The 26,354-nt window shown below is 35.3% G+C and overlaps 3 protein-coding genes across 8 annotated transcripts; all 3 read right to left on the bottom strand.

The window, feature by feature from the left end:
• Positions 1-426: 426 nt before the first annotated feature.
• On the bottom strand, positions 427-8,956 carry LOC129899185 (DExH-box ATP-dependent RNA helicase DExH12-like). 4 transcript variants are annotated; one of them, XM_055974036.1, is made up of 5 exons: positions 8,782-8,956; positions 8,329-8,398; positions 5,201-8,178; positions 3,906-4,295; positions 427-3,791 (listed from the first exon to the last, which is right to left on the bottom strand). In XM_055974036.1, exons 3-5 carry the CDS (start codon positions 8,153-8,155, stop codon positions 612-614), a joined length of 6,525 nt encoding a protein of 2,174 aa, XP_055830011.1. In that variant the 5' UTR covers positions 8,156-8,178; positions 8,329-8,398; positions 8,782-8,956; the 3' UTR covers positions 427-611. The 4 variants fall into 4 exon arrangements, with proteins under 4 accessions (XP_055830011.1, XP_055830010.1, XP_055830013.1 ...); XM_055974035.1 differs by lacking the exon at positions 8,329-8,398; XM_055974038.1 differs by lacking the exons at positions 8,329-8,398; positions 8,782-8,956 and adding an exon at positions 8,399-8,476.
• A 1,740-nt stretch (positions 8,957-10,696) lies between these two features.
• Positions 10,697-14,583, bottom strand: LOC129900464 (ERBB-3 BINDING PROTEIN 1). 2 transcript variants are annotated; one of them, XM_055975446.1, is made up of 10 exons: positions 14,475-14,583; positions 14,260-14,389; positions 13,866-13,950; positions 13,623-13,772; positions 13,186-13,339; positions 11,819-12,034; positions 11,580-11,716; positions 11,364-11,455; positions 11,081-11,263; positions 10,697-10,983 (listed from the first exon to the last, which is right to left on the bottom strand). In XM_055975446.1, the coding sequence occupies exons 2-10, from the start codon at positions 14,348-14,350 to the stop codon at positions 10,928-10,930; spliced, it is 1,164 nt and encodes a 387-aa protein (XP_055831421.1). In that variant the 5' UTR covers positions 14,351-14,389; positions 14,475-14,583; the 3' UTR covers positions 10,697-10,927. The 2 variants fall into 2 exon arrangements, with proteins under 2 accessions (XP_055831421.1, XP_055831420.1); XM_055975445.1 differs by having other exon boundaries at positions 14,260-14,386.
• Positions 14,584-17,711: 3,128 nt separating this feature from the next.
• Positions 17,712-24,775, bottom strand: LOC129898990 (probable protein phosphatase 2C 25). 2 transcript variants are annotated; one of them, XR_008769458.1, is made up of 5 exons: positions 24,216-24,775; positions 23,293-23,631; positions 22,835-23,193; positions 20,059-21,851; positions 17,712-17,847 (listed from the first exon to the last, which is right to left on the bottom strand). XR_008769458.1 is itself a non-coding variant. In XM_055973724.1 (3 exons), exons 1-3 carry the CDS (start codon positions 24,672-24,674, stop codon positions 22,852-22,854), a joined length of 1,140 nt encoding a protein of 379 aa, XP_055829699.1. In that variant the 5' UTR covers positions 24,675-24,775; the 3' UTR covers positions 22,576-22,851. The 2 variants fall into 2 exon arrangements, 1 of the variants encoding a protein (XP_055829699.1); XM_055973724.1 differs by lacking the exons at positions 17,712-17,847; positions 20,059-21,851 and having other exon boundaries at positions 22,576-23,193.
• Positions 24,776-26,354: the final 1,579 nt, after the last annotated feature.

The raw sequence follows: 26,354 nt of genomic DNA, 5'->3' as shown, positions 1-26,354 counted from the left end.
GGAATTAAATTTGAAATTAGTGGTTGATATAGAAGTTCAAGAAGATAGATGCAATATTATGAAAATATAAAGCTAGAATCTCTATTTAATGGTTTTAATCCTCAGGCTATTACTATTGATTTATTACACTTCTGAAATTATAGACATTTGATTTAATTTGTTTTTATGATAATAAAAAAAAAATATAGATTTCAATTTGTCAAATTTAGATTTTGAAAGAATACCCAATAAGTATTGTACCATAGAAACAACTACAAGACGCCTGAAATTTTTTATTTTCAGCAGTAAGTTGTCTAGGGATCACTTGTCCAACAAATCAGGTCAAAGTTCAGTGACTACTCTATCCGGGCACGAGCAGGAATATTAAAAAAATGGAAAACCCAGTCCATCCATTTGCAATTCATACCGAACGAGTTCCTGAAAAAATAAACGGATAACAAATGAAAGCTATATAGCAATTGCAGAATTGAAATTGAAGTCTAGCTTTTATCAAAAAAGAAAAGATCTAGCACCAACTGAAAGCCACATAACTAATCGCCACAAGATTGTCTACAGAAATAAATCAGGCATTCAGGATAAGTTCATAAAAAGAAAAAGCTACATCATTCTCTTCAATTGTCATCTTCAGCCATTGCCTCTTTAACATCAAGAGTAAAGTTGTATTCCTGGTCACAACCCAGATAAGAATCGCACATGAAATAGAGTGTGTAGTTCCTTGTTCCAGCTTCAGCAGGGGCAGCAAAATCCAGCTTCACCCTAGATTTTCTTTGGAGGGTAACTCTCTTAATGGCCAGTAATTGGTTGCTCTTTGTATCCCCGACGACAAGCCACCATCCTTCCTCTTTGGTTTTGGGATATCTAGGTGCAAAAACAGGTCCAACTTCTGTTCTACCCTCAAGTTCTCGCTCAAGGGTTACCTGCACACTTACATCGTCTCCAGCACTCACATTATCACTGTCCAGCACATCATACGTCAAATCAATGTTTGGAAACCGATTACAGAACCGGGCAATATCCAGAAGCTGCAAGTCCGACATTTGCAAGAGCTCATGCCTCTCATCATCTTCCATCTCCACTAAATCAAAAACTGTCTCTATACTCTTCCCTGGAGTTTCTTGGCACTTCTTAGCCAATTCCTTTGTGAAGTGTGGAAGCTGGAGAAGCATCGAGTCACGTTCCCACATCCCCTGTGTCACCATCTGGCTCACCTCCATTGTTAAAAGTGCTAGACTAAGCCAACCATTACTGGAAATAACATCAACCATTGCTTGAAGCAGCCTAGTAGCAGAAAGAAGCACCTCTTGCTGGTCAGAAGCAAGATTTCCACCCACCACTTGCCTAGAGAAATGGGCTTGTAAAAGAGCATTAGCCTTGACATGAGGATCTGTGTATTTCGGATTCTCAAAAGAGAAACGCAGGTGATTAATCAACCTTCTTATCAATTCCTCTTCCCCTGGTCGTATTGGCAGCTGTTCAAACTCCGATGCTGACGCCAATATTTCCAGCAAGCCCTTCAACTTCGTTTTGGAGGTCACAGAAGAGCTAAAACGCTCTATTGTAGTGTAACTGATATAATAATATGACGCTATCATACCGAGATTCAAAGGTGAAAGCAAAAATTCATCCTCAACAGTGACACATTTACTTGCCTCCAAGTCACTGATGGTATTCTCCACTAGCTCCGACAGTTGGTCAGACAGATGCCTATGACTAACACCCTGCAGATTGTAGTAATTTGGATTTTGTGTCAGCCTTCTATACATGAAGGTCCATGTTAGGTAATCAACAGCATCTTGCTTGTTCTGAATAACGCCAACCACCACCTCAGCATTCAAATTATCATGGAGATAATGTTGCAGATGGCTTTCAACTGGGAATGCTTCATACAAGAACTTCTTGTAGTAATCCTTGCGTGGTGCATGGCAGAGGATAACACACTTCCCTGAGCTATCTACAAGAGGTCGACTGGCATGGCCCATCATCTGCAACAAATCGGTAACGGGATAATCAGTGTGTGCATTTTCCCTACCATCATAGTACTGTGTTCCCATGACCACCACCAAATGTGCAGATAACGGTACTCCCCAACACATTGTACCGTTCATCACACACACTTGAATCCATCCAGTTTCAAACAATGTCTTCACTATATCCTGATCAGTGGCACTCAACCCTTCATGCAAGTAGCCCACACCATACTTGAGTGTCTCTTGCAGCATAGGTTCATTGATCCTTTCCACAAAAGGTTCCAGCTCTTCTGCAGATCGTAGCAGAAATATAGGTGTGTCTTCGCTGTCCATGCTTGAATAAGTCACCAGATCTACAGCAGTCAAGCGAGCATGCTTCCTTGTGGGAACATACACAAGTGCAGGTTTTCCCTTCCTTGCATGTTGGACTATTGCAGTATATGTGGGTTTTGTCATGGCTTGCATCCTAGCTTCAAAGTTGGCAATATCAACACCTTGAATGTGTATTTCAAGTGGAACAGGCCTTACACCAGGCGGAAAGTTGAAGAGCCCATGAGATGTAGCCCCAATCCATTCTCCCAAATCCTTGGCATTAGCTAAGGAAGTTGACAAAGCAACAATGCGGATCTTGTTCTCAACTTGGCTTGAGATATATCTCATCCGAGAGACGATCACCTCCAGGATTGGGCCACCTTGACCCCCAATCAGGTGCAATTCATCAATAATGAAAAGACTGACTTGCTGAACATGCTTACGTTGTTTCCAGCGACGAGATAAGGCATCCCATTTCTCAGGTGTGCTGATAATTAGTTGACCCTTCTCCAACAGCTTCAGATCACTGGCTGTCTCCCCAGTTAATTCAACAACTCTCATTCCCAGATGGTCCGCAAATTTCCTTTTCCAATCATTGAACCGCTCGTTAGCAAGAGCCTCTAGTGGAGCTATATACACAGCACGAATGGTACTATCAGGTCCTTTCTGATGATTCCTCAATATGGCAAATTCGGCACAAATGGTCTTCCCACTACCAGTTGGAGCAGCAACCAAGACATTGTCATCTGAATTGTACAACACTGTGAAAACCTGAGTCTGAACTGGATTGAAATGCTTGAAATCTTGATAAAGTGCTTCATATGCTGGATTCCTCAATGCAGTAACTGGCAGAGGTTGCAAGTCTAGTAACTCAGTGGGAGGAGGATATTTCTCTGGCAAAATCAGATGTCGGAAAGAGACAGGCAAAACAGTCTGGGACCCTAGCCATCTGTCGGAGACAACACGAATGAAATACTGTGGGGGCAATGGCTCATATATTGGGACTGTGAAGTTCAAAGTATGGTCCTCATCAATATACTGCTTCTTCAGCATGAAATATTCATGATGAAGAATATACTCTCCATCATTATCTTCAACAATTATCCAGAAAGGTTCAACAAAACCATGAACCTTGTCATCCCATTGGAAATCCGGTGTAATAGTCAATTCAACTCTCAAGACTGACCGTGTAATCGGTTGAACATGTGCAGCGAGGTTCAGCTTTGGGAACTGATGAATAAACTTGTGTAATGTCCTTCCCATCTTCGGAAACCGGATAAGCTCTCCCAACTCTTGCGATGAAAGATCATAATAACGCTCCCAAGCCAAATCTTTCTTCTCCAACTTCATCAAGATTTCATTTGGTATGCCATGGAATTGGCGAAGTGGTGTCTGTACACTCCACATCCTCTTGCTTATCATTTTGCACCATTTTAAGGCCTTCTCAGCTAACTGAGCCCATCCCCTCTTCAGAACAATCTCAAAAAGGGCTCGCATCAGACGTGCAGCACTCTGCAAAAGAAAATAACTAAGTTAGATAATTCGCTATCAGATAACACTAAAACACGAATGAATAAAGAAATAGTAAGCAACTAAATAGGAGGTTATTTATACAACACAACAAACCTGAGTTATATAAACCATGTCGGATGACAAGGACAGCCCTTCAAGCTTCAGCCGTGAAATATATGCCTGCAATAGTACATTGATCTTGGCACTAGGTTCCTCAAGACTCTCTTTTATCGGGATAGGAACACGATCTAGAAGCTTCGCCAATTCCATTTTCTCATCTTGTCTGACTGTTACATATTTGAATTCCTCACTAAGAGAGAAAAGCCTACAAAGTTCAATATCACCCATCGTAGGCTTCAAATGCTCATTGTACGTGGAAATTGTCCCATGAGTTATATAATAATAACTCGCAATGCGACCCAGGTCAGTCACCTGGAAATATCCACTTTTTCTGTCATACTTGACCAAGTTATTCTTGTCCAGCAATATAGCAGCAGAATGTACCTGCAAGCAAGCAAGTATTTCAAACTCTGAAGGAATTATCAATGCTCTTCAGCTAAGATGGAACAAAATACAATTTGAATGTTAAACTATCAGTACAATAAGGACGGAACAACAATTTCAAAGATGGAAGAAAAACAGCACATGCGTTAGATGTTACTACCATTGATTATCATAGGAATAATAATGAAGGTTAGTTTCTGCTCTGTTACGTTCAAACTAATGGAAACTAGCTCTCCATATAAACAACTAGCTGGCATCAACTCACCAAGAAGGACAGCTACCAACAATCTAATTATTATAAACTAAGCATTAACATAAATTCTCATTCAAAACAGAAGGAAGATCATAACTTCCGTAGTGGAGTACCTAGTCCCAATTTCAAAGAACACAAACTGAAAGCCACTGACAGGAATTCTCCTCTAAAGCAAAGCCCGGAAGTTATGAATTAGGGCGCATAATTACAGCCTAGAAGCACCACAAAATGAAAACCATCTTCACATGAATTTTTGAAGTAAAAACTCATAAATATTGTACTATAATACTTGATCACAATTCCAAAGTAACATGAAATGAAAATCACCAAACAGAAAACTATTCCTTGAAGTCAAAAGCCCATAATAGGTATCAGAGTGCATAATTACAACCCCAAGTACCACAATGCTATGAACTTATGTCAACATATAGACTTTTTTTCAAGATATATTAACACATAGACATTACATTTTTCCATGATCAGCATCAATATTCATGGGAATACAAGATTATAATCATGGAAAATATGAGCAAGCCATTTGAACAACATTTAGCAATACAAAAATATGGTGCTACCAAGAAATATCATAATATGAGTTTGACATTTAGATGATTGCAGAGCTTTAATGAGAATTGAGGCTGGAAAGACTTACCAAGTCGGCACGCCTTTCCTCCAAAGCATAATCAGTCTTGAGAGCATCAGCAGCTAGACCATAAAGTGTGGGATTCCGTACCATGCGGACATAGAGGTAGGTATACAGGAGCCATTTACATGCTTCCTTGGCATTCAACACAGTCCCAAGGACAATCTCGGCATTTAACTGATCTGCCAACTTGGAGATAAATTGACTTTCTATTGGCAGCTGCTGATTCATCAGGGACAAATAATACTGCAATTCGCTGTGGCCCGTTAATATGATTCCTTCACCATAGGTGTCATATTGAGGACGTCCAGCGCGACCAAGCATTTGCATAACATCAAGTGGACTGAGTTCAGTCCATGCTCCTTTCTCAGGATTGTAAATCTGGGTACCTTTTATAATCACAGTATGTGCAGGTAAATTGACACCCCATGCTAAAGTTGCTGTTGAAACCAACACTTGCACATGGCCATCAGCAAAAAGATCCTCCACAAGTTGCCGATCGGTTCTAACCATTCCCGCATGATGAATAGCAAAACCATATGGTAAAAGATCTTTGAGATCATTGCTCTTCACAAGCTCAGTTTGTGACTGTAGGAGTTCCCGAGTTAAACTGTCCTCCTTCAAAAACTTACCAAGGGTGTCATTAGCAAGTGCAGTATCCCGTATTGCGCGAGCTGTTTTAGATGTTTCCTTCCTTGAATGGACAAAAATAAGCACCTGATGCTTTCCTGCAATACTAATCACCTTCTCATAGCAAACGTCATTCATCAACTGGAATCTCTGCAGTGGCTTCTTAACTGTAATTCCAATGTACTGTTGAGCCAATGGAACAGGCCTATAGCTATTGTCAAAATGGAAGAGCCCTTTCTTCAGATCCACTCGCAAAAACACAGCCACGTCCTCATAATTTGGAAGAGTTGCAGACAACCCAACAAGCCGAATATGCTCTTTTGTGGTTTCGATCTGTCGAATAGTTCTAGCAATGATACTCTCCAAGACAGGACCTCTGTTGTCATGCAGGAGATGAATCTCATCAATAATAAGAAGTTTAACAAGCTGTGTATATGTGCGATCGCCCGACTTTCTCGTTATAATATCCCACTTCTCTGGGGTAGTCACAATAATTTGAGTCTCTTCAATCTGTTGACGAGTTAATGATTGATCACCGCTCAACTCTTTCACCGTGACACCATAATGTACCAAACGCTTGGAGAGATTACCAACCACTTCAGCAACAAGGGCTTTCATGGGTGCCACATATACAATCTTATAGTTGTTGTGGTTGAATGTACCATCATCTTCATTGCGGTTTAGTGCAATTTGCTGAAGTATAGTGAGCATAGCTACATTGGTCTTCCCGGCACCAGTTGGAGCACAGAGCAAAATGTTCTCTGGAGAAAAGAGGGCAGTCTCATATACTTTACTCTGCACCCTGTTCAATTGGGTCATCCCGCTGAATGCTGGTTGAGCCCACTCTGGAATGGAGGATATCTTCACAAGCTCTTCGCCAGGGTCTAGTGGCCTTGGCTTCAATGCTGGCACGTGAACTTCCTCATACCCCTTCTTATGATTCCTGTAAGACCCCACTGGAAGCTCACATTTCTTATTTGCCATCAACAAACCGCCTTGATGAAATGCAAGGCTGTCAAGATCAAGAAACTGGCGCTGCCCCATTAACCAACCATTATCAAGATCTCTATCTACAAGTGCCTTCCTTTCTCCATCACCATCAACACCAGACTCATCTTTAAGACGCCGAGCTTCTTCCCTAATGCTTTTCTCCAGATTCTTCTGCCTCTCTTTTGCAGTAGCCCTAGTAGCATGCAACTGTTCTAATATAGCTACATGATCTGGCCCCAACCCCAACATCTCTTCTTCAATTTTCTTCCTATTCTCTTGGTCTTCGGCCCTTGCAAGACGGGTACACCATACTACCTTTAGCCGGTTTCGCAGAAGATATTTGATGAGACTGAACTTATCAAATTGGAGATGCACCAGCAGCTTTGTTTCTACTTCGCGATCATCGCCTTCAGCAAGAATTTTAAGAACCTCTTCAGCAAGCTTTTGGCTCTGTTGGGGATCAATCTGTTGCTCATAAGCTTGAGAAATCTTTCTTTGAAGCCAATAAGCATCTATGTCCTGAACATTCAAGGCCATTCCCTCATCGGCCTCCCGCATCTCATCATCATCAATGCCACTGCCCATCTGCATAGCGCCAGAAGCACTGGCTTCCATCACATCATCATCCTCCTCTTCATCATCAGGTACCACATCAAGATCACTCTCTTCTTCTTCTTCTTCATTCTCCTCAAACTCAACTGCTACACCGACATCATCGTCAAGACCATCATCGCCATCAGCTGCAGCAGACGCTGATGCATCACCACCGTCCTGATAATCAGTAATGAGTCTCCCAATTGACACCAACTGATCAAACACCTGATTCGATATAGGATTTAACAGCTTTTCAATTTCCTTTTTCTTTTCAGGATTCTTGAAGTTGTCATTTTTTAACACCGCCAACATCTCATCAGCCGCCCCACTCACAATGTTGAGGGGCTGTCCACCAAGTTGCTGCTGAATCAAGCTGAGCATAGCCTCATAAGCAGCTCTAGTTTCCTTTGTTTTAGGCTGGTAAACACCTTCCTCACTCGAAGTAAGAACACTTTCTTCCTGAAGTCGTCTCTTCTTGCTTTGTCTAGTTGGCTCAGAGACAAGTGGTTCCCGCTCCTTCTTCTTCCTAGCCTTCTGAAGTTTCTCATCCAACTCTGGAGGTCTACCCTTGTAAGCTCGATCACCAAACGTTTTAGGGTCAATTTTTCCATAAAGAGACTCAGGTTCACCAGAGGGTTCATGAGTATCTCGGGGACGAGAATCAGTAGTTAGAACAAGACTTGAGTTCGCTCTGTACTCATACTGTTTAAAACGTGCATGTGCTTCTGCACCGCCGCCCAAATTCGACATCTTTCAATCGAAAATCAGAAAACCTGAAATTTCAACAACACAAAAAAAAACCTCAAATACTTAAACAGCTAAACCCTAAGTACAAACAAGGGCGGCTCAAGGCCCCAAAAAATAAGGGCCTCCAAAGAAACAAAAATTCCCCAAATTCAGTTCGCTTAAATACGAAAACATACCGAAGATGCACAAAAAGGAAATAAATTTGACCGATTAAACGAAGAACCAAAAGATGAAGGAGATAAATACCTACATAAAAGAGACAACCAGATCAGATGAAAGGCGATATAAAATGTTAATATTAATTGTGAGAAGCACGCAATAGCATGCTTGGAACAAAAACCCTAAGTACAATTTATAAAAAAAAAATCTATTTATTGTTAATTTTACTTTTTATCTCTTAATTTATCTAATTCACTCCAATTTAAATCAATTATGTTTTAATAAGATTGTCTTCAATTTTTTGAATTATTTAACTAATCCTTCCAAGTTCAAACTAAATAAATTATCAAATAATTAAATTTAAATATTTTAATTTTGAATGTGTTTAGTAAAAAAAAATAACAATTACGATAATATTAATTTTTGTAATTTAAAATAAAGACGAATTAATAGAAAAACTTTGCACTCACCGGAGTCGGAGAAATAGATTCGAACGCGTCCGCCTATGCCGGAAGTAGAATTAATACTACTATACACTAACTGATTATTAGTAGTAATATATAGGAAAGTAGTTCACAACCGACTCACACAATCGGAGGACATCGTCAGTCGCCGCCTCTCAAAAGATTGAAGAAGCGGAGTTTTTATAGAATTTTGTGTTATAATTATTGATAAAATGCCCTACGGTGGTGGGCCTTTGGACTACAAAAAAATCAAGGGTATTTTACTTATATTCCATAGTAAAAAATTTCAATTATAATTTATTTTGATTTTTTTGATAATTACAATTTATTCTAATTTTTTTGATAATTACTTGAATTTCTTTTTTTTTTTAGATTTCTGATACATACGAATGACGTTTATAACACCTAATATATCATGAACACAACAAAAATAGCAGTAAAACATAATATATCATGAACACAACAAAAATAGCAGTAAAACTTATGTTTTACTGATATATTTTGTGTTTGATTTGTATCAACTAGCGATATATCATGAAAAGGACTTATGTATCAAATCGTGATGTATCAGCATCATTCCTATGTATTAGAAGAGAGATTTTTGATTTTTTTTATAAATGGTAGAGAATAATTAAAAATATAGGAATATAAGGTGTGTAATTTGATAATTTTTCCTAAAATAATCAATTCTAGATCTACAATTACCACTCTAATTACTTTAGTTAATTTATTTATTAGTGTATCTACTTATTCAATTTTATGATATTTTAAATGTCTATATGTGCACAATCAAAGTTGGAGAAGATAGATAACAACTGAGATCAAGTTTAAAAACATATTTGTATATTATGTTTTGTATTATTATTTCTCACTCAGTTCAATATCCGTATTGGAATTCAATTAAATTTAAATTACACATTGCATGGCTTAGGGCTTATTTATAGGAGCGACACTTTAAATAAAAAAAAATTATTGCGAGAAGTCAGATCCGAAACTAAATTAAAAATGGAGAGATCTCAATCACCTCATCACAATCAAGGTTGATAATTACCTTAAAAGTTGTATTTACAAACCATTGTAGAGCCATGATGTATACAATAATTATTACAAAAACTTAGGTATTTGTTAGTATAATATTATTTGTGTAATTACTATTGTTATATTTGATTGTATCAAAAAATAATTAGATATTATTTTTATCTTAAATAGAAGGTTAATTATATAATAACTGATCAGATGAATAAGTAAGTAAATTTTAATTAGTGAAAAAATATGTATATAAGACAAATTAAATATGAAGTATTTAGTACTACTAGGTAATATTAGTAAATTTTATGAGGCAACTCTTATTGAATTAAAGTAAATTTTTAAACATGTTATGTGAAAAATTAAAATTTAAGAGTTAGTGAAAATGCATTTTAATACAATACAAGTTACAATTCTTAAATTTTAACTTTTCATGTGACATGTTTAATACAACAAATTAAAAGTCATTTAATTTTTTAATTTTATTATTTGTAACGTAATTCGTGATAACTTTTTATATTTAGAGCAGACATCAAAGAATGTAATTGAGTGAAACTATTCTTGAAAGTCACAGATCATTACACGAGCATGTGAAATATATATTGTTGAGAGGTTTCATATATTTTTCAAGTTTTGTAGAAACGTCGGTTAGATTTGGCATACAAAATACCACTCAAAAGAGGTTTCATAAAATAATAAGACCTGGCTTCCTATTAACTTTCCTCTTTAGCATTTCTTGACGAAGAGCTGACTAAGAATTGAGGTTTTTATATTAAAACTCTGAAATAATTTTTCTAGAAAAACAAATTCCTAAGTTTGATTTTTAGTTGAGCCAGTACATATTTGTCAAAATATCATCTTTCTAACTTCAAATAGAGAAGAACACAATACGTACTTATTGAAGGTTTAAAATTAAAATGATAAGAGAATTTTGAATAGCATTGAAAAACCTACGGAGAACAACTTAACATCAACGGGTACAATAATTGTCTTTCATAACCCCACAAAGATGAACATAAGCAGTTCAACGTGCCGAATCAACCCACACTGAACCAATAGTTTCAGTAAAGTTGATAGATCAAGCACACCTCAAAATTGCAAGTATGAAAGTTTTGGAGCCACTTCACTATCCTTCCATAGGCTCAGCTTGAGATGACTCTTCTACCTTGTCACCTTTCTTTCCTGCTCATGCAAGGGGGTAAGATATCAGAGTTCAAAATGTTACTCGTTTTGCAACATTGATTCAGTAACTATATTTTGTAAATGAATTTTGAATTACCTTTCTTTTTCTTCCCACCACCTTTCTTCTTGGTCTTGGTGGGAAGGGATAGCCAAGCCTTGATTTCAGGTTCATCCTCTGTCGTCTTTGTAGGCGCCAGCTCCTGGAGAGCATGAGATGTAACCCTATCCGATCCATTAGGCATTAACAGCACTGTAAACTTAATGTGAGCAACCAAATCACCTGCATAGCAACGAAAGATGAGGAAAACAAACAAAAAAGGGACATTAATTATCAACAAAACTTCCATTTATATTTGAATACTGACAAAAATGGTACCAACCAGGTTTCTCATGTAGAACAGGATATGGCTGCAAAAGCTCATGGTTAACACATTCAACTAGGCCCAAACGAGCCCTCTTCTCCTCCAAATCCCTGTTCAAGTAAAATAAGAGTAACTAAACAGCATTTTCTTTGATATGTGAAACCACACATCACTATTATCATGAAACTTCTAAATTACTACTGCTGAATATGAAAAATGGGAAAATCACCGGACCTTGCGGTAAATGGCATGATAGGGAATTTCTGACTGATTTCACTGAAGATAAACCTTGAGGCTTTCATCTTCAGGTTATAGCTCTTGTCCACAGCTCTCTTGTAGATCGTTGTTTGTTTCTCATCCAACAACTTCGGCTGCAAAGTTTTAGAAAGGCCCGTGAAAGTAAACTGTGAGATTCACAAGGAAAAATCATAATATTTAATTTCAGATGTCAAAGGTGCAATACACGTCCACACCTTTCCATCACCGGTGCTTGTCACGATATCAATGGAGTAAACCTCATTCTCCTCAAATTCTGCTTCATCTACTCTTGTATCAGGATTGGACACACTCAATACAACTTTGTTTCCATCAATAACAAACTGCTTCATTTGATGGCTCAATACACCCTCGACAATCTTGCAGTCATAGGCAGCAGCAACCTTCTGAATAGCTTCGGTTACATCTGAGTTCTGCAATGTCCAAGGAACTTAGCAATAAAAATAATACACAAGAAATCAAAAAATAGATATAAGACAGAGCATCCTATCATTTTCATCCATGACTTCACTAGCCTATACGACATCTATATCCTTAACACCTACTCTACCTTGTCTACATATTTGTACATTCAAATGAGACCAAAGGAAGGCATGAAGCTCACCTCACAGTAATCTGAGGATTAAGAACACAATTGAAATAAAATAGAACCTAACAAATTGCAAGTTTACACTCGTAAATATACTTTTCATTTAACACTACCCAAGATGATCTATAACTCGAGCATTACATACCATCAAACTCAGTTAAGTGGATCTCATGCAAGTAAAGGACTATTGACTGAGGTACATATCAAGAATTTTTTCAAGAAATCATGTTACTGCATTTTATAGTAACAGAAAAGTAACTTCCAAAAAAAAAGTGTGTGTGTGGGGGGGGGGGGGGGGATAGTAAGAGAAAAGTACTGACAGAGAGGATTTTGATTTTGTGAAAATTGAACTAGAGAAAATACCAAGGATCTAAAGGGACTCTCCTCTTATCAATATTGACGAAAATAGAATCTTGCCAAAATATTTCCCTCTAATTTTTTTTCCTTCTGAGCTTCATGCAAACTGGAGCTACAGCTGATCATGCCACAACATCATGAGTTCAATCATCTTAAACCATGTTAAGGAATTAATCTAACAGATTAAGATATCCTTTTCCAAGGCAAAAGCTAGTATGTACCTCCCCCATCCAATTGCAGCACACTTCTGGGGAATTATACTTTCAAGAAAAGCAATGATTGAGAATCTGAATATATGAATAATGTGTCCCTTCTGGAATAAGGTTAAGCTTTACGATGAAGTGTTGCTAAGAATTCATCTAATGAACTTAGATGAAGTCATAGTTACATATCCAAAACCCTTCACACAATAGATGCGTCAGAGGTTCAATATAGATTACTTCTCAATACAATCTATTAGAATATGTCTTCAGCAACTAACAATTAAATTTAAACCTATCGACACTCATGCAGCTCAATAAAGTTGGATCAATGATGTGCATGGTTGGGTTGGTCAATAATGATGTTGAACCAACTAGTTAGTGCATCAGAATAAACAAACATCTAGAATGACATTACCTTCTTTCCTGGTCTCACAAGCCTCAAAGCAACTTCAGCAGCTGTATTAGCAGCTGCAATGACATCAGCAGCTCTACCAGTAACGGGTCCTTCGTGAAGAACATGTGTATGTCCAACTACTGCAATAAATCCATCAATGTGACATCCCATATCACTGCATCAAAAAAGAACAACATGTTACTCACACAAACAGTTTATCTTATTTCACGATACAATTAAAAAGGGTCAAAGCAAATCATTCAAATGCATAGACTAGGAATTTGACCTTGACAAAAACCAAATTATTTATGACTTAAAGTTCCTGCTATCAGCACTTGATGCTAGAATTCAAGCTTAGCTCCGTGCTGAAAGAATTCTCCTTTTTTCCTTCTAAAGTAGCTTTTGGAATCACGACAAACAATGAAAATCACCTCAAAGTGATGCAAACTATTACTTACATCTTCAATATATCACCTTCTTCCAGTACTGTCTCATCACTAGCCAAAGGAGAGAAATGGCACACTGTGTTATTCACTGAAATACATGTTGGAAACGCAACACCTCTCTCAATCTTCTTCTTCACATTCTTGTACATATTTCCAGTTTGCCTGCACCGTGATTTATTCATCAATCAGTAATTATTCCTGAGATACAAGGCAATTACATGTATTGAAAGTACAGAAAATCCAAGAAGTACACACTCTTTGATAAAGGCATCCCCTTTTTCACAGAGGTCAACTATCTTTGCTTTTGGCTTGCATTCCGACAACACCAATTGCAGAGCCTCTGCAAAATTGAAACCAAAATAACAAAACTTAGTTCTTTCTGAATATGGCTTTTCAAATACCCTTTAATCATTATAATTACAAACAATTGTTATTGTTTTCCATATATAATTTCTACAGTTATAAACTTCATTTCAAGAAAAAACGAAGTTAAAGAATTGTTAAAAACGAACTTTCAGCTATCAGCTGCCACAAAAGATTCAACTATCAATCAAAAAATCAAACAGGGTATGTAAAAAAATACATTAAACATCAAATTAAAAACCCAAAAAAGCATTAAAAAATTAAAAAACAGAGAAAGGAGATTAACTGTTAACAATTTCAGCGGCGCTCTTGTACTTGGTGACGACCTCAGGACTTGTGAGATCCAATTCTTTCTCTTCTCTCTCGTCGTCCGACATAGTTACCAAATAGCTATAAATTCAAACACACAAATTCTGCTGAAAAAAAACACACACGAAAACTGAACTGAGAAGAGAATGGAGACAGAGAAAGAAGAATAAATGTAGAAAAACGAAAGCTTACCGAAGCGAAATTGGAATTTTGTGATGGAAGGAAAATGGAGGCAACAAGGGTTTGGAGCTAGGGTTTTTAGTGAAGTTAAAGGTCTGTGAGGCGATAAAAAGGAGATGGAGTAGTGAATTATTTTAGAAAAAATTACTTTAAAAAATATTTTTTAATAAATAATTATTAATTTTAGTAATATTTTATAGTTATTATTATTTATAGCAATATATAATAATATTTATGATAAATCTACACTATGTATTAAAAGTAAATTATGCATGTAATATAAATGTATTATAAGTGTTTTAAATATATATTATGTTTGATTAGTAAAAAATTGATACAGTGTATTATAATTGTATTAAAGTGTGGCAAATTTGTATTATAGGTATTTTTGTAAATTCTTTTTTGTAATATGTATTAAAATTGTATTATAAGTGCAGCAAAAAAATAAAAATATTATTGCTATAATTGATAAATATTTTTCTAATATAATATATCTATGTAAGTTTCCCAATATTTTATTTTATTTTTTATTTTCCTAATTGGCAGTTGAATGCCTTGTTTGGCAATGTTCATGTTGGTAGCATAATCAATTGATAATTTTGGTTAAAAGAAAATATTTTTATTTAGGAAGGATAGCTCTACAAATGACGAAAGTAAAAGTAGACAAAAATCTTTGATGAAATTGAAATTCTACATCTATGAGGCAATCAATAATTTGTAGGTTTTATTTGAATTATAGATAAGTATGAGTTTTGTTTCTGATTATTGTTTTGAATTTTAATTATTTTTTAAAATTTTTTTGTGGAGCTTGAAATGAGTCCAAAAAAAACTAAAGGCAGCTTGCCAGCATCTATAAATCGATCATCTGAGATAGGGTTTCTGTTGTGATCTTCGCTTTCTTCTCTATTATGTCGCCGCAGGAAGCTACTTTGAACATGACCTTTCGTTTTATCTTGTTGTGGATCATCTAACATTTGCCTCTCAATGTCTTCGTTTCTACACTTTCTCAGCTCGCAAAAGTAAGTTTCCTCGTTTGTCATTTTTTTATCTCATTTCTTCCTTGCTCGTTATCCCTTTCTCTTCTGCGGAGTTATACTCAGCGAGTAGAATGTAGCGGATTTCAAAGTAATTTTGACACAGATACAAAGTCATGTGCATTGTGATAAGAACTCTATATAAGTTCATCTCATTTATCCCTTGCATTTTTTTTCTCTTCGATCTAAATCCCCTTTTCCAGCTGAAGTGGAGATTCCAAGATGCCCCCGATCTTCTCCTCAAAGGAGTTCTTTTTCAGCCACAAAGCTAATCTTCTCCATCTGACTTTTTTGAAATGAGTATATCTTAAATTGACAATTTATGTAGTTCACGGACACACGTATATTATGAATATTATTAATGTTGAAACTTAATTTTAACTCTTTTTAATTTCAATTCATATTTTCGAGCTTTTATATTAATCTATTATTATCCTTTTATCATCATGATTACATTCTTATAATTATTATTAAAATTACATATTTTATTATCCAAGTCATTACTATTACTTTGTACTTTTTTGTCTGAGACAATTAATGGTCCTCACTTTATTTCAAAATTCGTACTTATAAATTAACTATAAGCCAATATTTTATATTTTTCTTTTTTATTATCGTCAAGTTAAAATATTAATATTTTACATATATTAATTATTAATTATCATCACATAATATATTATGTATTAATTATTAAGTTAAAATCCGGAAATAATACAATGAAAATGGACAGACATTCGATCAACACCCCAAATAAGACCAAATATTTCAGTTCTTATTTTTTGTCATAATCTATCTAAAAAGTAGCTCAAATATAGGCCCAAACCCATGTATTTCACCAGCAAAACGCTCAAGACCCATATATCAAATTAGGTCATCTCTTTTCTCAATTTGTACCTCGTACTTCTTTGACTAAACTTCATCTCTTTTTCACTATTGACAGAACACTTCTTCTTTTCGTGCAAATATTAAATACTCTATTAAAATCCCACCTAAATATTGAGCCAAGAAATTCTAATCGATCCTTATAAATATTAGCATTTGTTTGTATTTATTTTTTGACGAATCTTTTTTGTCGTTTATAATATCATAAGCAATATTTACTTTAAAAAGATCTTGTCAAATTTTCCACTGTTCAAACATATATTAATGATCCAAGTATCTCATTTACTGTCCCGCAATAGTAAAAATAGATCTTTATTAAAGACTTTCGTTTTCTTCCTCTTTTGAAGATATACAAGAAAGATTTTTAATTTTGTATAAAGCTTTAAATATTTTTTCTCTTTAGTCGTACTTTTTAAACCATTAACAAGCAAGAATACTAACACATGTAATCTAATGTTTCTCTAGTCTTAGCTTGACTTTCAGTTTGAAATAGTCTAGCTTATCATAATCAAGCCATTATATATATATATATATTTATATATATATTCATCCACTACACAAATTTAAATTTTCATTATTTTTTCTTTTAATTCAATGGAATTTTTAGGCCAATGCCCACAACTTGAACAAAATCATCAAAGATCAAATAGAAATATCAAGAGAGTTGATGAATAAAATTCATGATCAAGAAAAAAAAAACATTAGCATATGGGATGAATTCATTCATGATATTTAAAAAATATGAGTTCAAGACTTCCTAATATATCCCACATACTAGTATTTGTTTCTTCTTGGTCATCAACTTAGATCTTCAATTCTCTTGAATTTCCTATTTGATCTTGATGATCTTGTTCTTCTTGTGAGAATTGACCCGAAAACTTCATTGAATTAAAAAAAGAAAAATTGTTATAATGGGTGAATGAATTTTGTTTGTGAATATATATATATATATATATATATTGATTTGGCTATGAAAAGGTGGACTATTTCAAATTAAAAGTCAAATCAAGACTGAGGGCCTGGATTAGCTTATAAGCTGTTTTCAGGTTTTTTGAGTTGATTGACCAACTTAAAATCATTTTGTGCTTAAAATAAGTCTCAAAACATAATTCAATTTATTTGACTTAGATTATCTAAAACAGTTTATAAGCTGAAAGCTTAAAAAAAGTTTATCCAAACAGACTCCAAAGAAGGATTAGATTGCATGCGTGAGTGTTCATTATAATTAAAAATTTGACTAGAGAGTAAATTTTTTTAAAACTTTTCACAAAACTATAGATTGATGTCTAATTTTTGAATTTTGTTTTCTTCGTTATCGTAAATGTGACTAGAATTGACTTCTAGTAAGTTTTGCGAAAGTTAAAATTGAAAGTTCAAAATATTTAAAATTGAACTTAAAAATTCAATCCAATCTAAGAGTATTTGAATTGAATTTGAATTATAATTTCTTCACCTCGAAAATTGAAAATCTCAAATTAAAATTTTCATATTGAATTTGAAATCACTCACCCGCACACACTCACACACATACACATACACATACACACACAAACAACCTAATTTGAATGCAAGACATTTACGATAATGAAGAAAACAAAATTCAAAAATTAGACTTCAATCTATGATTTTGTGAAAAGTTTTAAAAAAATATGACTAATCTAATTATAACGAACACTCGGCATGCAATCTAATGCTTCTTTAGTCTTGATTTGACTTTTAATTTGAAATAGTCCACCTTCCCATAGCCAAATCATTATATATATTTAAAAAAAATTATAATTCAAATTCAATTCAAATACTCTCAGATTGGATTGAATTTTTAAGTTCAATTTTGAACTTTTCAATTTTAAATTTCGCAAAATTTAATTCTAGTCACTTTTAGTATTGAATTCAAGTTATATACTTGACAGTGTATGTATATATACATAAATATTTGAGATATCTTATGCTATTGTGTAGTAGTTGATCCATTTTCAAAGTTTACTCTGATGCTTCTACTTGCACTTTTCTCTTACATGCTCAGAAAAAAATTGATCGGAGATGTAAAATTATGAAGTAAAAATTGTTCAAAATTACTAATTTAATAGCAAATTATAAAGTAAAAGGCTGTTCAAAACTAATAAATACAATAAAAATGACATCAAACATCTATGCGTAGCACAAATACACTCATCTAGTATCCCTTTTAAGTATGTGCTTGGAGAATAATTGGTTGAAATAATTTAAAAGAAAAGCATTTGAAGTTAAAATTTTAAAAATGTATTTGAAAGTTGTTGTGTATGGATATCGATATCAATTGACTTTTTTTAAAAAAATATTATTTAACTCGAATACTTCTCAAACCATTTTTCAACTTGAATAAAATAATGAATGAAGTTGTCAAATAAACACTCTTTCGTAAATAATATTTTAAATCAAAGTTGAAATAATGAAACTATTCTTCTAATAAAACACGTTAATCAGACTGCATCATCCTCTTGTATTAAAAAGTGTAGGAGCTAGGAATATGTGGCGTTATCAGAAATAGTAATAGTAATATTTATCAGATTCAAAGGTAATAAATATGCTATAAAATGAATACCAAATTTACAAATGCACTAATATTTTAATGCATGTATTTGGTGCAATTACTTAACGATAAATTAATACTTGTACCTCGAAATGTTAATTAACCATAAATTAATTCTATTATAGTTCAGACAAAACACTAGCAACATAATATGCAATGACTCAGCAGAACAGGCTGGACAATAACAGGCGTAGTGTCAGGTACAAACAAGTGCCACAATACCTGGATCAGTACGTGGTCTCAGATGCAAAAGGAAAACAGACTCTGCCTACGATGTTAGCAAAGGAGCAAGAGTAATAGCTGCTAGAGTAGTATAAATAGTGGCAGATTTCACTAAAGAAGGTCATGGATGAACTTGCTTCTCTTTTTGTTGCTTAGAATTGGATTTGGAACCTCCCTTTTCTTCTTTTTTCCTTTGTTTTGCCTTTTGTTATTCCCTGAAGAAGAGGAACAGGTCCCTCTTGTGACCTGCAATCAGTTTATCTTTAATACAAAGTTCTTCTTGTTACATTTGGTGCTTTTATTGCCCCTCCTTCTACCATGGGTGATGGTGCACACAACACTCGTCTGAAATCTCTTGATGAGGCTGTGAAACAGCTTCAAGAACAATCTGTTAGCCAATCTAAAGCCATTGACTCCATCAACGCTACCTTACAAGAAATTGTAACTCAACTCCATATCTGACCGCTGGTAGTCCTTCTTCAGTTTTGGGTCAGTCATCTATGCCACTTTCACAAACTTTTTATCAGCATACTACACCAACACCCACACTGAATCAGCAACCCCCACACCAGGTGCTTCCCGTTCCACCCCATGCCCTTAATCCATTTCGACGTGATAAATCGACACTGATTGACTTGTCTAAGTTTGATGGTACCAACGTAGAGAGTTGCGCTTTCCAAGCTCATCAGTATTTTGACATTTACAATATTCCAAATGAGCAACCCTTGAATGTATGCTCTTTCTTTCTAGAGGGAGATGTATGAGAGTGGATGTACTGGAACCGCCAACTCTGTGGATGGGACCACTTTCTTAGGGCTCCTGTTACTCGTTTTGGGTCAAAATTAATGGAGGGACCAGAAAACTTGTTGGCAAAACTACAGATGCAAACCTCCGTTCGTGACTATCTTTCTCAATTTGAGAAACTAGCCAATCGTACCTCTGAGGTATAGCTGCCGTTAATGAAACACTTCTTTTACCTCTGGAATTCACCCTGATATTAAATCAAATGTCATGGTTTTTTGACCCGGGGATCTCAATGAAGCAATCAGTTTGGCCTTTTCGCAAGAGCAAAAAAAATTGGCCTAAGCTGGGACGCCGATCTGGCCCAACTATCTGTCAAAAAACCCTGCTAGTCCATATTCCCTCCACACATCTTCCAACCCTAAAATACGACCCTTTCTTCAAGCTCTTCAGCCCTGACTGCATCTATTCCAGACGTTGGTCGTACATCATTCAGAAAGCTAACACCCACAGAGCTTCAGCGAAAACGTGAACTTAACCTTTGTTTCAATTGTGATGAAAAATATCACAATGGTCACAAATGTTCATCCTTTCCTCAACTTTTTTTACTTCTTGAGGATGATGACACTACAGAGGACACTCCTTCTGATTCGTCTCCACCCCCATCAAATTCGCCACCTCCAGATACCACTACTGAAAGCCCTTCTCTACTTCACATTAGTTACCATGCCTTGTTCGGTGGCCCTCATCCCTTTACGATTCGTGTCACTACATTTATCAAAGGCCTTTCTATGTAGATTCTCCTTGACGGAGGTAGCACACACAATTTTATTCAGCCTCGTCCGCCAAGGCACTCAAATTACTTGTTGAACCTTCTTTTGGTTTTTCAGTTATGGTCGGAAATGGCCACCCCCCTTGACTTAACCACTCTCTTGATTTCCTATCTAGAGATTTTTCAACCCCATCCTCTTTACCACCTCCACGATTACAGGATCATCGCATTCTCTTCTTACTAGGAGCTAATCTTGTAAATGTCCGGCCTACTCCGACTGTCTCTCATTTTGTGTTAGACAACACTTCAAATCCTGCAGTTTCAAGTTCTCTGCAACAACGCGATGAGACATTAGCTCTGTTGAAGTCTAATTTACTGTAGGCTCAAGATAGGATGAAGTATCAAGCAAACAAAGGTCGTAGGGAGGTGATATTTGATATCGGTGATTGGGTGTATGCCCGTCTTCGATCATATAGATAGTTTTCAGTTCGTCTTTAACGTCATTCCAAATTGAGTAAGCGTTTCTTTTGGCCCTTCCAAATCATTAAACACATTGGTGACGTGGCTGATAAACTCGATCTACCATCATCTTCTCGAATCCATCTAGTGTTCCATGTTTCAGTGCTACGAAAATGTATCGGTAAACCAACTAATCAAATAACACCTATTTGATTTGTTGGACCAAACTCCCTCTGTCATACTTACACCTGAAGTTATTTTGAACAAAAGGGATGTTACCAAAGAGGCGCATCAGGTGTCTCAATGCCTTGTCAAATGGGTAGGCTTGCCTATTAAAGATGCCACTTGGGAGTACTCATATACCCTCTTGCAATAGTTTCCTCACTTGAACCTTGAGGACAAGGTTCTTCTCCATGGGGGCGGTAATATAACGACTCAGCAGGACAGGTTGAACAACAACAAACGTAGTACCAGGTACAAATGAGTGTCACAATACCTGGATCAATACGTGGTCCAGATGTAAAAGGAAAACAGACTCTGCCTAAGATGTTAGCAAATGAGCAAGAGTAATAGTTGCTAGAGTAGTATAAATAGTGGCAGATTTCACTAAAGAATACCCTGGATGAACTTGCTTCTCTTTTTGTTGCTTAGAATTAGATCTGGAACCTCCCTTTTCTTCTTTTTTCCTTTGTTTTGCCTTTTGTTATTCCCTGAAGAAGAGGAACAGATACAAAGTTCCTCTTGTTACATAATATCTCATAAATAATGTCACGCTAGATATAAATTTAAGGACAAAAATTTAAAATCAACTTATTTAAGGAGTAATATTTAAGATCAACCATCCCATTTAAAGGGCAAAAGTGCAATTTTTTCTTCTCTTGGAATTACACATGTTGACTTTATCTAATTGTGGATATGAGTTCACATATTAGGACCATATAGAGTTTGAATTGTTGACATTTGACTGCATTTGGACATCTTCACTCCATTACCAGACTTAACTTAACCTATCAAATGTCTTTCTTAAGCTAATAAACACTTATTTAATCAAAATAACATTCTCCAATTATTACTTTCTTTTCTGTTAACTAAATGATTTGGTCTACCATTCATACTACGATATTGACGATGCTAACAGTTTGAGTCGAAGTTATAGATCTAGAATTCATTATTAACATATTTACGAATCTCAATCTTGGTAATACAACATCCCACTTTACGTTACTACCAGGATTTTGAGAATAAAGTTTTTAGCATTAGGATTCACACTTGTACATGGCCGTTTCAAAACTATGGAAGTTAAGAACTACGTTTACTACACAAAGTAGACAAGGAGAACTAAATCTTCTGTCATTTGTAAAACCAAATTTCAAGTCTGGTTCCTTAGTATAAGCCAGATGTGATACAATTATACAATCTGGGGATGTTTAACGATTGATAGCAAAATGTGACTTGTCAATTTTCTTGAAAAGAGTCTACCTAATTCCAGGATAATAATATCATAAACACTGTCTAATGAGCAAATGGATAAAAAGGGGGTTTTGCTCATCATTTCACCTGATCTGAAGTCTCATAACAATTTGATTTACAGAGTTAAAAACCTCATACTAGTAAACTGATCTAACTGTTATTCTAGTTATAATCTCTAGCTAGCAACTCGTGTACGAGTTAAGAGTGAGAAAGAATTCCTAACCTAAATTGGGGATCTTGTCAACAGAATTGTCCCAGTAGAATTATCATCACACTTATATCATCAAGTGAACCTCGTGAAACAGAGAGGTCAATGAGCTTTCTACACGCTGACAAGGGCTGCTGTGTACTGATGCCAGTGCACAAAGGACGAGCAATATCTACTGCTTCCTGGTTGCTAACAGTATCCCATAAGCCATCAGATGCTAGGACTAAGAATTCCAATTCAGGATTAAGTTCAAGAATCTTCGTCTCAGGTTCTGCTGTTACCCATTGTTTAAGATACTGATCCCCAATACCTCTTGATACAGCGAGAGATCCCTGAATTCTCCAAACACCATGACAACAATCTACATAGCCACCCTACAGAACATTAAGCACAAGAACATCAGCCACTGTTTATATTTAAACAAAAGTAGGGTAGCACATAGCTAAGCATAATTTCTTCGTAAAGCTGCTTACCGATGCCTCAATCCTATCCTTCTCATCTTTCCTTGAAGGCCTATGATCAGAGGTCAATGCCTCAGCAAGCCCTCCTCTGCTCACAACAGCACGACAATCCCCAGCATTAGATACAACTAAATTGCCCTTTTGGATCAATGCTGTCACACAGCATGATCCACCCCGAACTTCTTTGTTGAGAAATTCAGAATCTGTTTTAAGATAACCGTTTTTCACTGCCACCTCAATTTTGTCATCGGTTGTCTTCCCTATTTCATTCATAATGTTCTTATTCAAGTTCTCTGCTGAAAACTCTGCAGCTTTTACTCCTCCATGACCATCAAATATACCAAAAACACCCTGTTACAAAGTAAGTCCTTTGTCAATTTTTACTGCTTCATAACAATTTATAAAAGATCAAACATGCCTTAATCCAAACTCAAGGGTAAATATCGGTATATCCATCCCACTATGTTCAGACCCTTTTTCATTCTAATACAGGCAAAATAATCCACCCTCTAAGACAAACTTGGTGCTTATACATTTTCAGTGACGTTCTATTTCTATCAGGAAATAAATTTGGAGAAACATTAGTTAATTCTCTCCCCAAACCCTACTTGTGGATTATACCGGGTATGTTGTTTGTATTAGTTAATTTTCTCATCAAACCCCACTTGTGGGATTACATGGAGTATGTTGTTGTTTGTATTAGTTAATTTTCTCAGACTAGGCATAAAACAATAATTTGACAGTTACCTTCCAACTACATACTCTATGACACCAGCAAAGATACTCAATTTGACGCTAAAAGTCCAGAGAATTTGAGATAATTTTAAAATTTTACATTTCCTGTTCCAGATGAGCTTCCAAATATACCAAAATAAGTTTCAGAAACTGAAATAGAACCATAAAATGTACTACTAGTAATTAACAGCGGAAGCTACCTGTTTGGAATCTCCTTTGAGATTAACCATTGCAGAGTGACGATCCTCCATTGCACCTTTTCTCCCTCTTTTACAGCAAACAGAATATCCATCACCCTCAACCTCCACCAAATCCGCTACACCAGCCGGAGTCACCGGAAAATTCCCGAAACTCATCGAAGTCACCGGAAGATCCAACCTGGTCGGTCTCTTCCTCTTCAAAACCGTAGAAGTAGAACAATCAGTATTAGAAGCTCTAATAAGGTTACTCTGTGGAGGTTTCTGAAGACGAAGAATCCGTAGCGGCGACGACGGAGAAGAAGGAGAAGATGAGGTCATTGAAGGAGAGTGGGTTAGGGTAAGGGTTTCAGGTGAAGAAGATGAAGAAGAACTAGAAACTTTGCAACGAAGAGAAGCCGGTACCGGAACCCTAGACGGCGAGAACACCGGCGAATTTGAAAGTGCGACGGTGCAAGACATATTTTCTCCGGCTACTTTTTCCGATCTGTCGTTTTCTTTAACGTTCGAATTTTTTCCCGTTTTTTTTTTTTTTGGATTTATAATGGAGATTGTGATAGAGTTAAGAGGTATTTATATGTGTGGAGGAAACAGTGCAGACTGGCAGTCAAAGTATTCGGGCCATAGTTGAAAATTTGTGTGGCCCATGAAAGCCCATCCCGTGTTTTTAGAGCGGTGATTTTATTATACTATACCTTTTTAAAAACTTTACTTATTGTGTTGTTTGACTATTTTTTAATTTGTTCGTTTATTTTATTTTGTTCAAGTTTTGATTTTGATATCATAGGTTTAAAAGATATTTGATAAATTTTATATATTTTAATTAAGATTATAAGAATTATAAGTGTTTTTTAAAAAATTTCGTACTTCATGCTAAATTAAAATAAGAGTATTCACTTTGTGAACTATACCACTTCTTTCATAATGTCAATTTTATCCCTAGAAAAGATTTATATTATTTATAAGAAAAATTATCAAAATACACGATTTATTTTTATCATATTTTTTTAAAAAAATTATCATTTGAAAAAATTATAAAAGTTCCTACTCTCTTCTATTCTCAAATACATTACTTTACGCGATGTATTCGTCGGATACATCTGTTTACTTAATGTATCGAGACGTTGAGGGATGTATCCGGAATAGAAACGCGATGTATCAGGGAGTTTTTGGGATGTATCCAGATTCCATCAAAATTTAAGAAAGTTTTGTAATTAGAAAAAAAATAGGAAAATGATGTAATTAACTATGAGATTTGTGTGACCCCTACTTATTTATATTGTATTATAGATGTCATGTGTAGATAAGAGAGGTAGCTCAAGTGTAAGTATTCTTAACCTCTAATTTTAAGATTATAAGTTTGAATCAGAAAAAAAGTAATATGGAGAAGATGATGAGAAAGGTGAAAAAAACGATAGAAGTCATAAAGATAAAAGAGGGTTGCTAAATAGTAATCACTCTCCACTTTTAATTTTAAAGTTACAAATTCAAGTCACCAAAAGATAAAAAGTGGAAAAGGTTGTACAGAAGGGGCAAAATGATAGAAGTCATGTAGCCTAAGAGATGATGGGTTACTTAAGTGGTAAGCACTCTACGCGTCTAATTCTAAAGGTGCAAAAGTAGAAAAGGTCCGACGGAAGGGGTATCATGCTAGAAGTCGTGCAAACAAGAGATATTTACTTAAGTGATAAACACTCTACTCTTTTAATCCTAAACTCGTAAAAGTGGAAGGGGAAAACATGATAGATGTCAAGTTTTATAGAAATGACTTATGAGAGAATTGCCGAATATAGAAAATTGCATTCTTTTTAAGATATGCTAAAGAAAAAATAAAATACATAAATTGACAGAAAAAAGTATATAATATTAAAGACTATTGATACTTATTAATTAAAAAAATTTGGAGTGGCTAGACTAAACCTTTTGAATACTAAAGATTAACAATAATATTCATGTATTGATTAAAATAAATAATACTCCTATAAAGTTATAAGCTAAGATAGTTATAAAAAATGACTTTATTCGTTAAGTAAGTAAAATCATTTCATGAAGATATTTTCCTTAAAAATATTTCCTCATAATTTAGAGTGTGAATAATCAATTAATTCCCTCTTAGTTGTCATTTGTTTTAAGTTAGATTGT

This window comes from Solanum dulcamara, chromosome 8 (genome assembly GCF_947179165.1).
Source record: "Solanum dulcamara chromosome 8, daSolDulc1.2, whole genome shotgun sequence".
Classification (NCBI taxonomy): Eukaryota; Viridiplantae; Streptophyta; class Magnoliopsida; order Solanales; family Solanaceae; genus Solanum; species Solanum dulcamara.
Note: the sequence above shows the minus strand (reverse complement) of the source record. Positions and strands in the feature narration are given on the sequence as shown.

Coding starts and splice junctions, on each gene's coding strand:
- LOC129899185 (XM_055974036.1), bottom strand. CDS start 8,155: ATGTCGAATTTGGGCGGCGGTGCAGAAGCACATGCACGTTTTAAACAG. Junction 4,296..5,200: donor AGGAAAGGCGTGCCGACTTG/GTAAGTCTTTCC, acceptor GCTTGCTTGCAG/GTACATTCTGCTGCTATATT. Junction 3,792..3,905: donor ACATGGTTTATATAACTCAG/GTTTGTTGTGTT, acceptor TTTCTTTTGCAG/AGTGCTGCACGTCTGATGCG.
- LOC129900464 (XM_055975446.1), bottom strand. CDS start 14,350: ATGTCGGACGACGAGAGAGAAGAGAAAGAATTGGATCTCACAAGTCCT. Junction 13,773..13,865: donor GGGGATGCCTTTATCAAAGA/GTGTGTACTTCT, acceptor ATCACGGTGCAG/GCAAACTGGAAATATGTACA. Junction 11,717..11,818: donor CAAGCACCGGTGATGGAAAG/GTGTGGACGTGT, acceptor AAAACTTTGCAG/CCGAAGTTGTTGGATGAGAA.
- LOC129898990 (XM_055973724.1), bottom strand. CDS start 24,674: ATGTCTTGCACCGTCGCACTTTCAAATTCGCCGGTGTTCTCGCCGTCT. Junction 23,632..24,215: donor TCAAAGGAGATTCCAAACAG/GTAGCTTCCGCT, acceptor ACTTTGTAACAG/GGTGTTTTTGGTATATTTGA. Junction 23,194..23,292: donor AGGATAGGATTGAGGCATCG/GTAAGCAGCTTT, acceptor AATGTTCTGTAG/GGTGGCTATGTAGATTGTTG.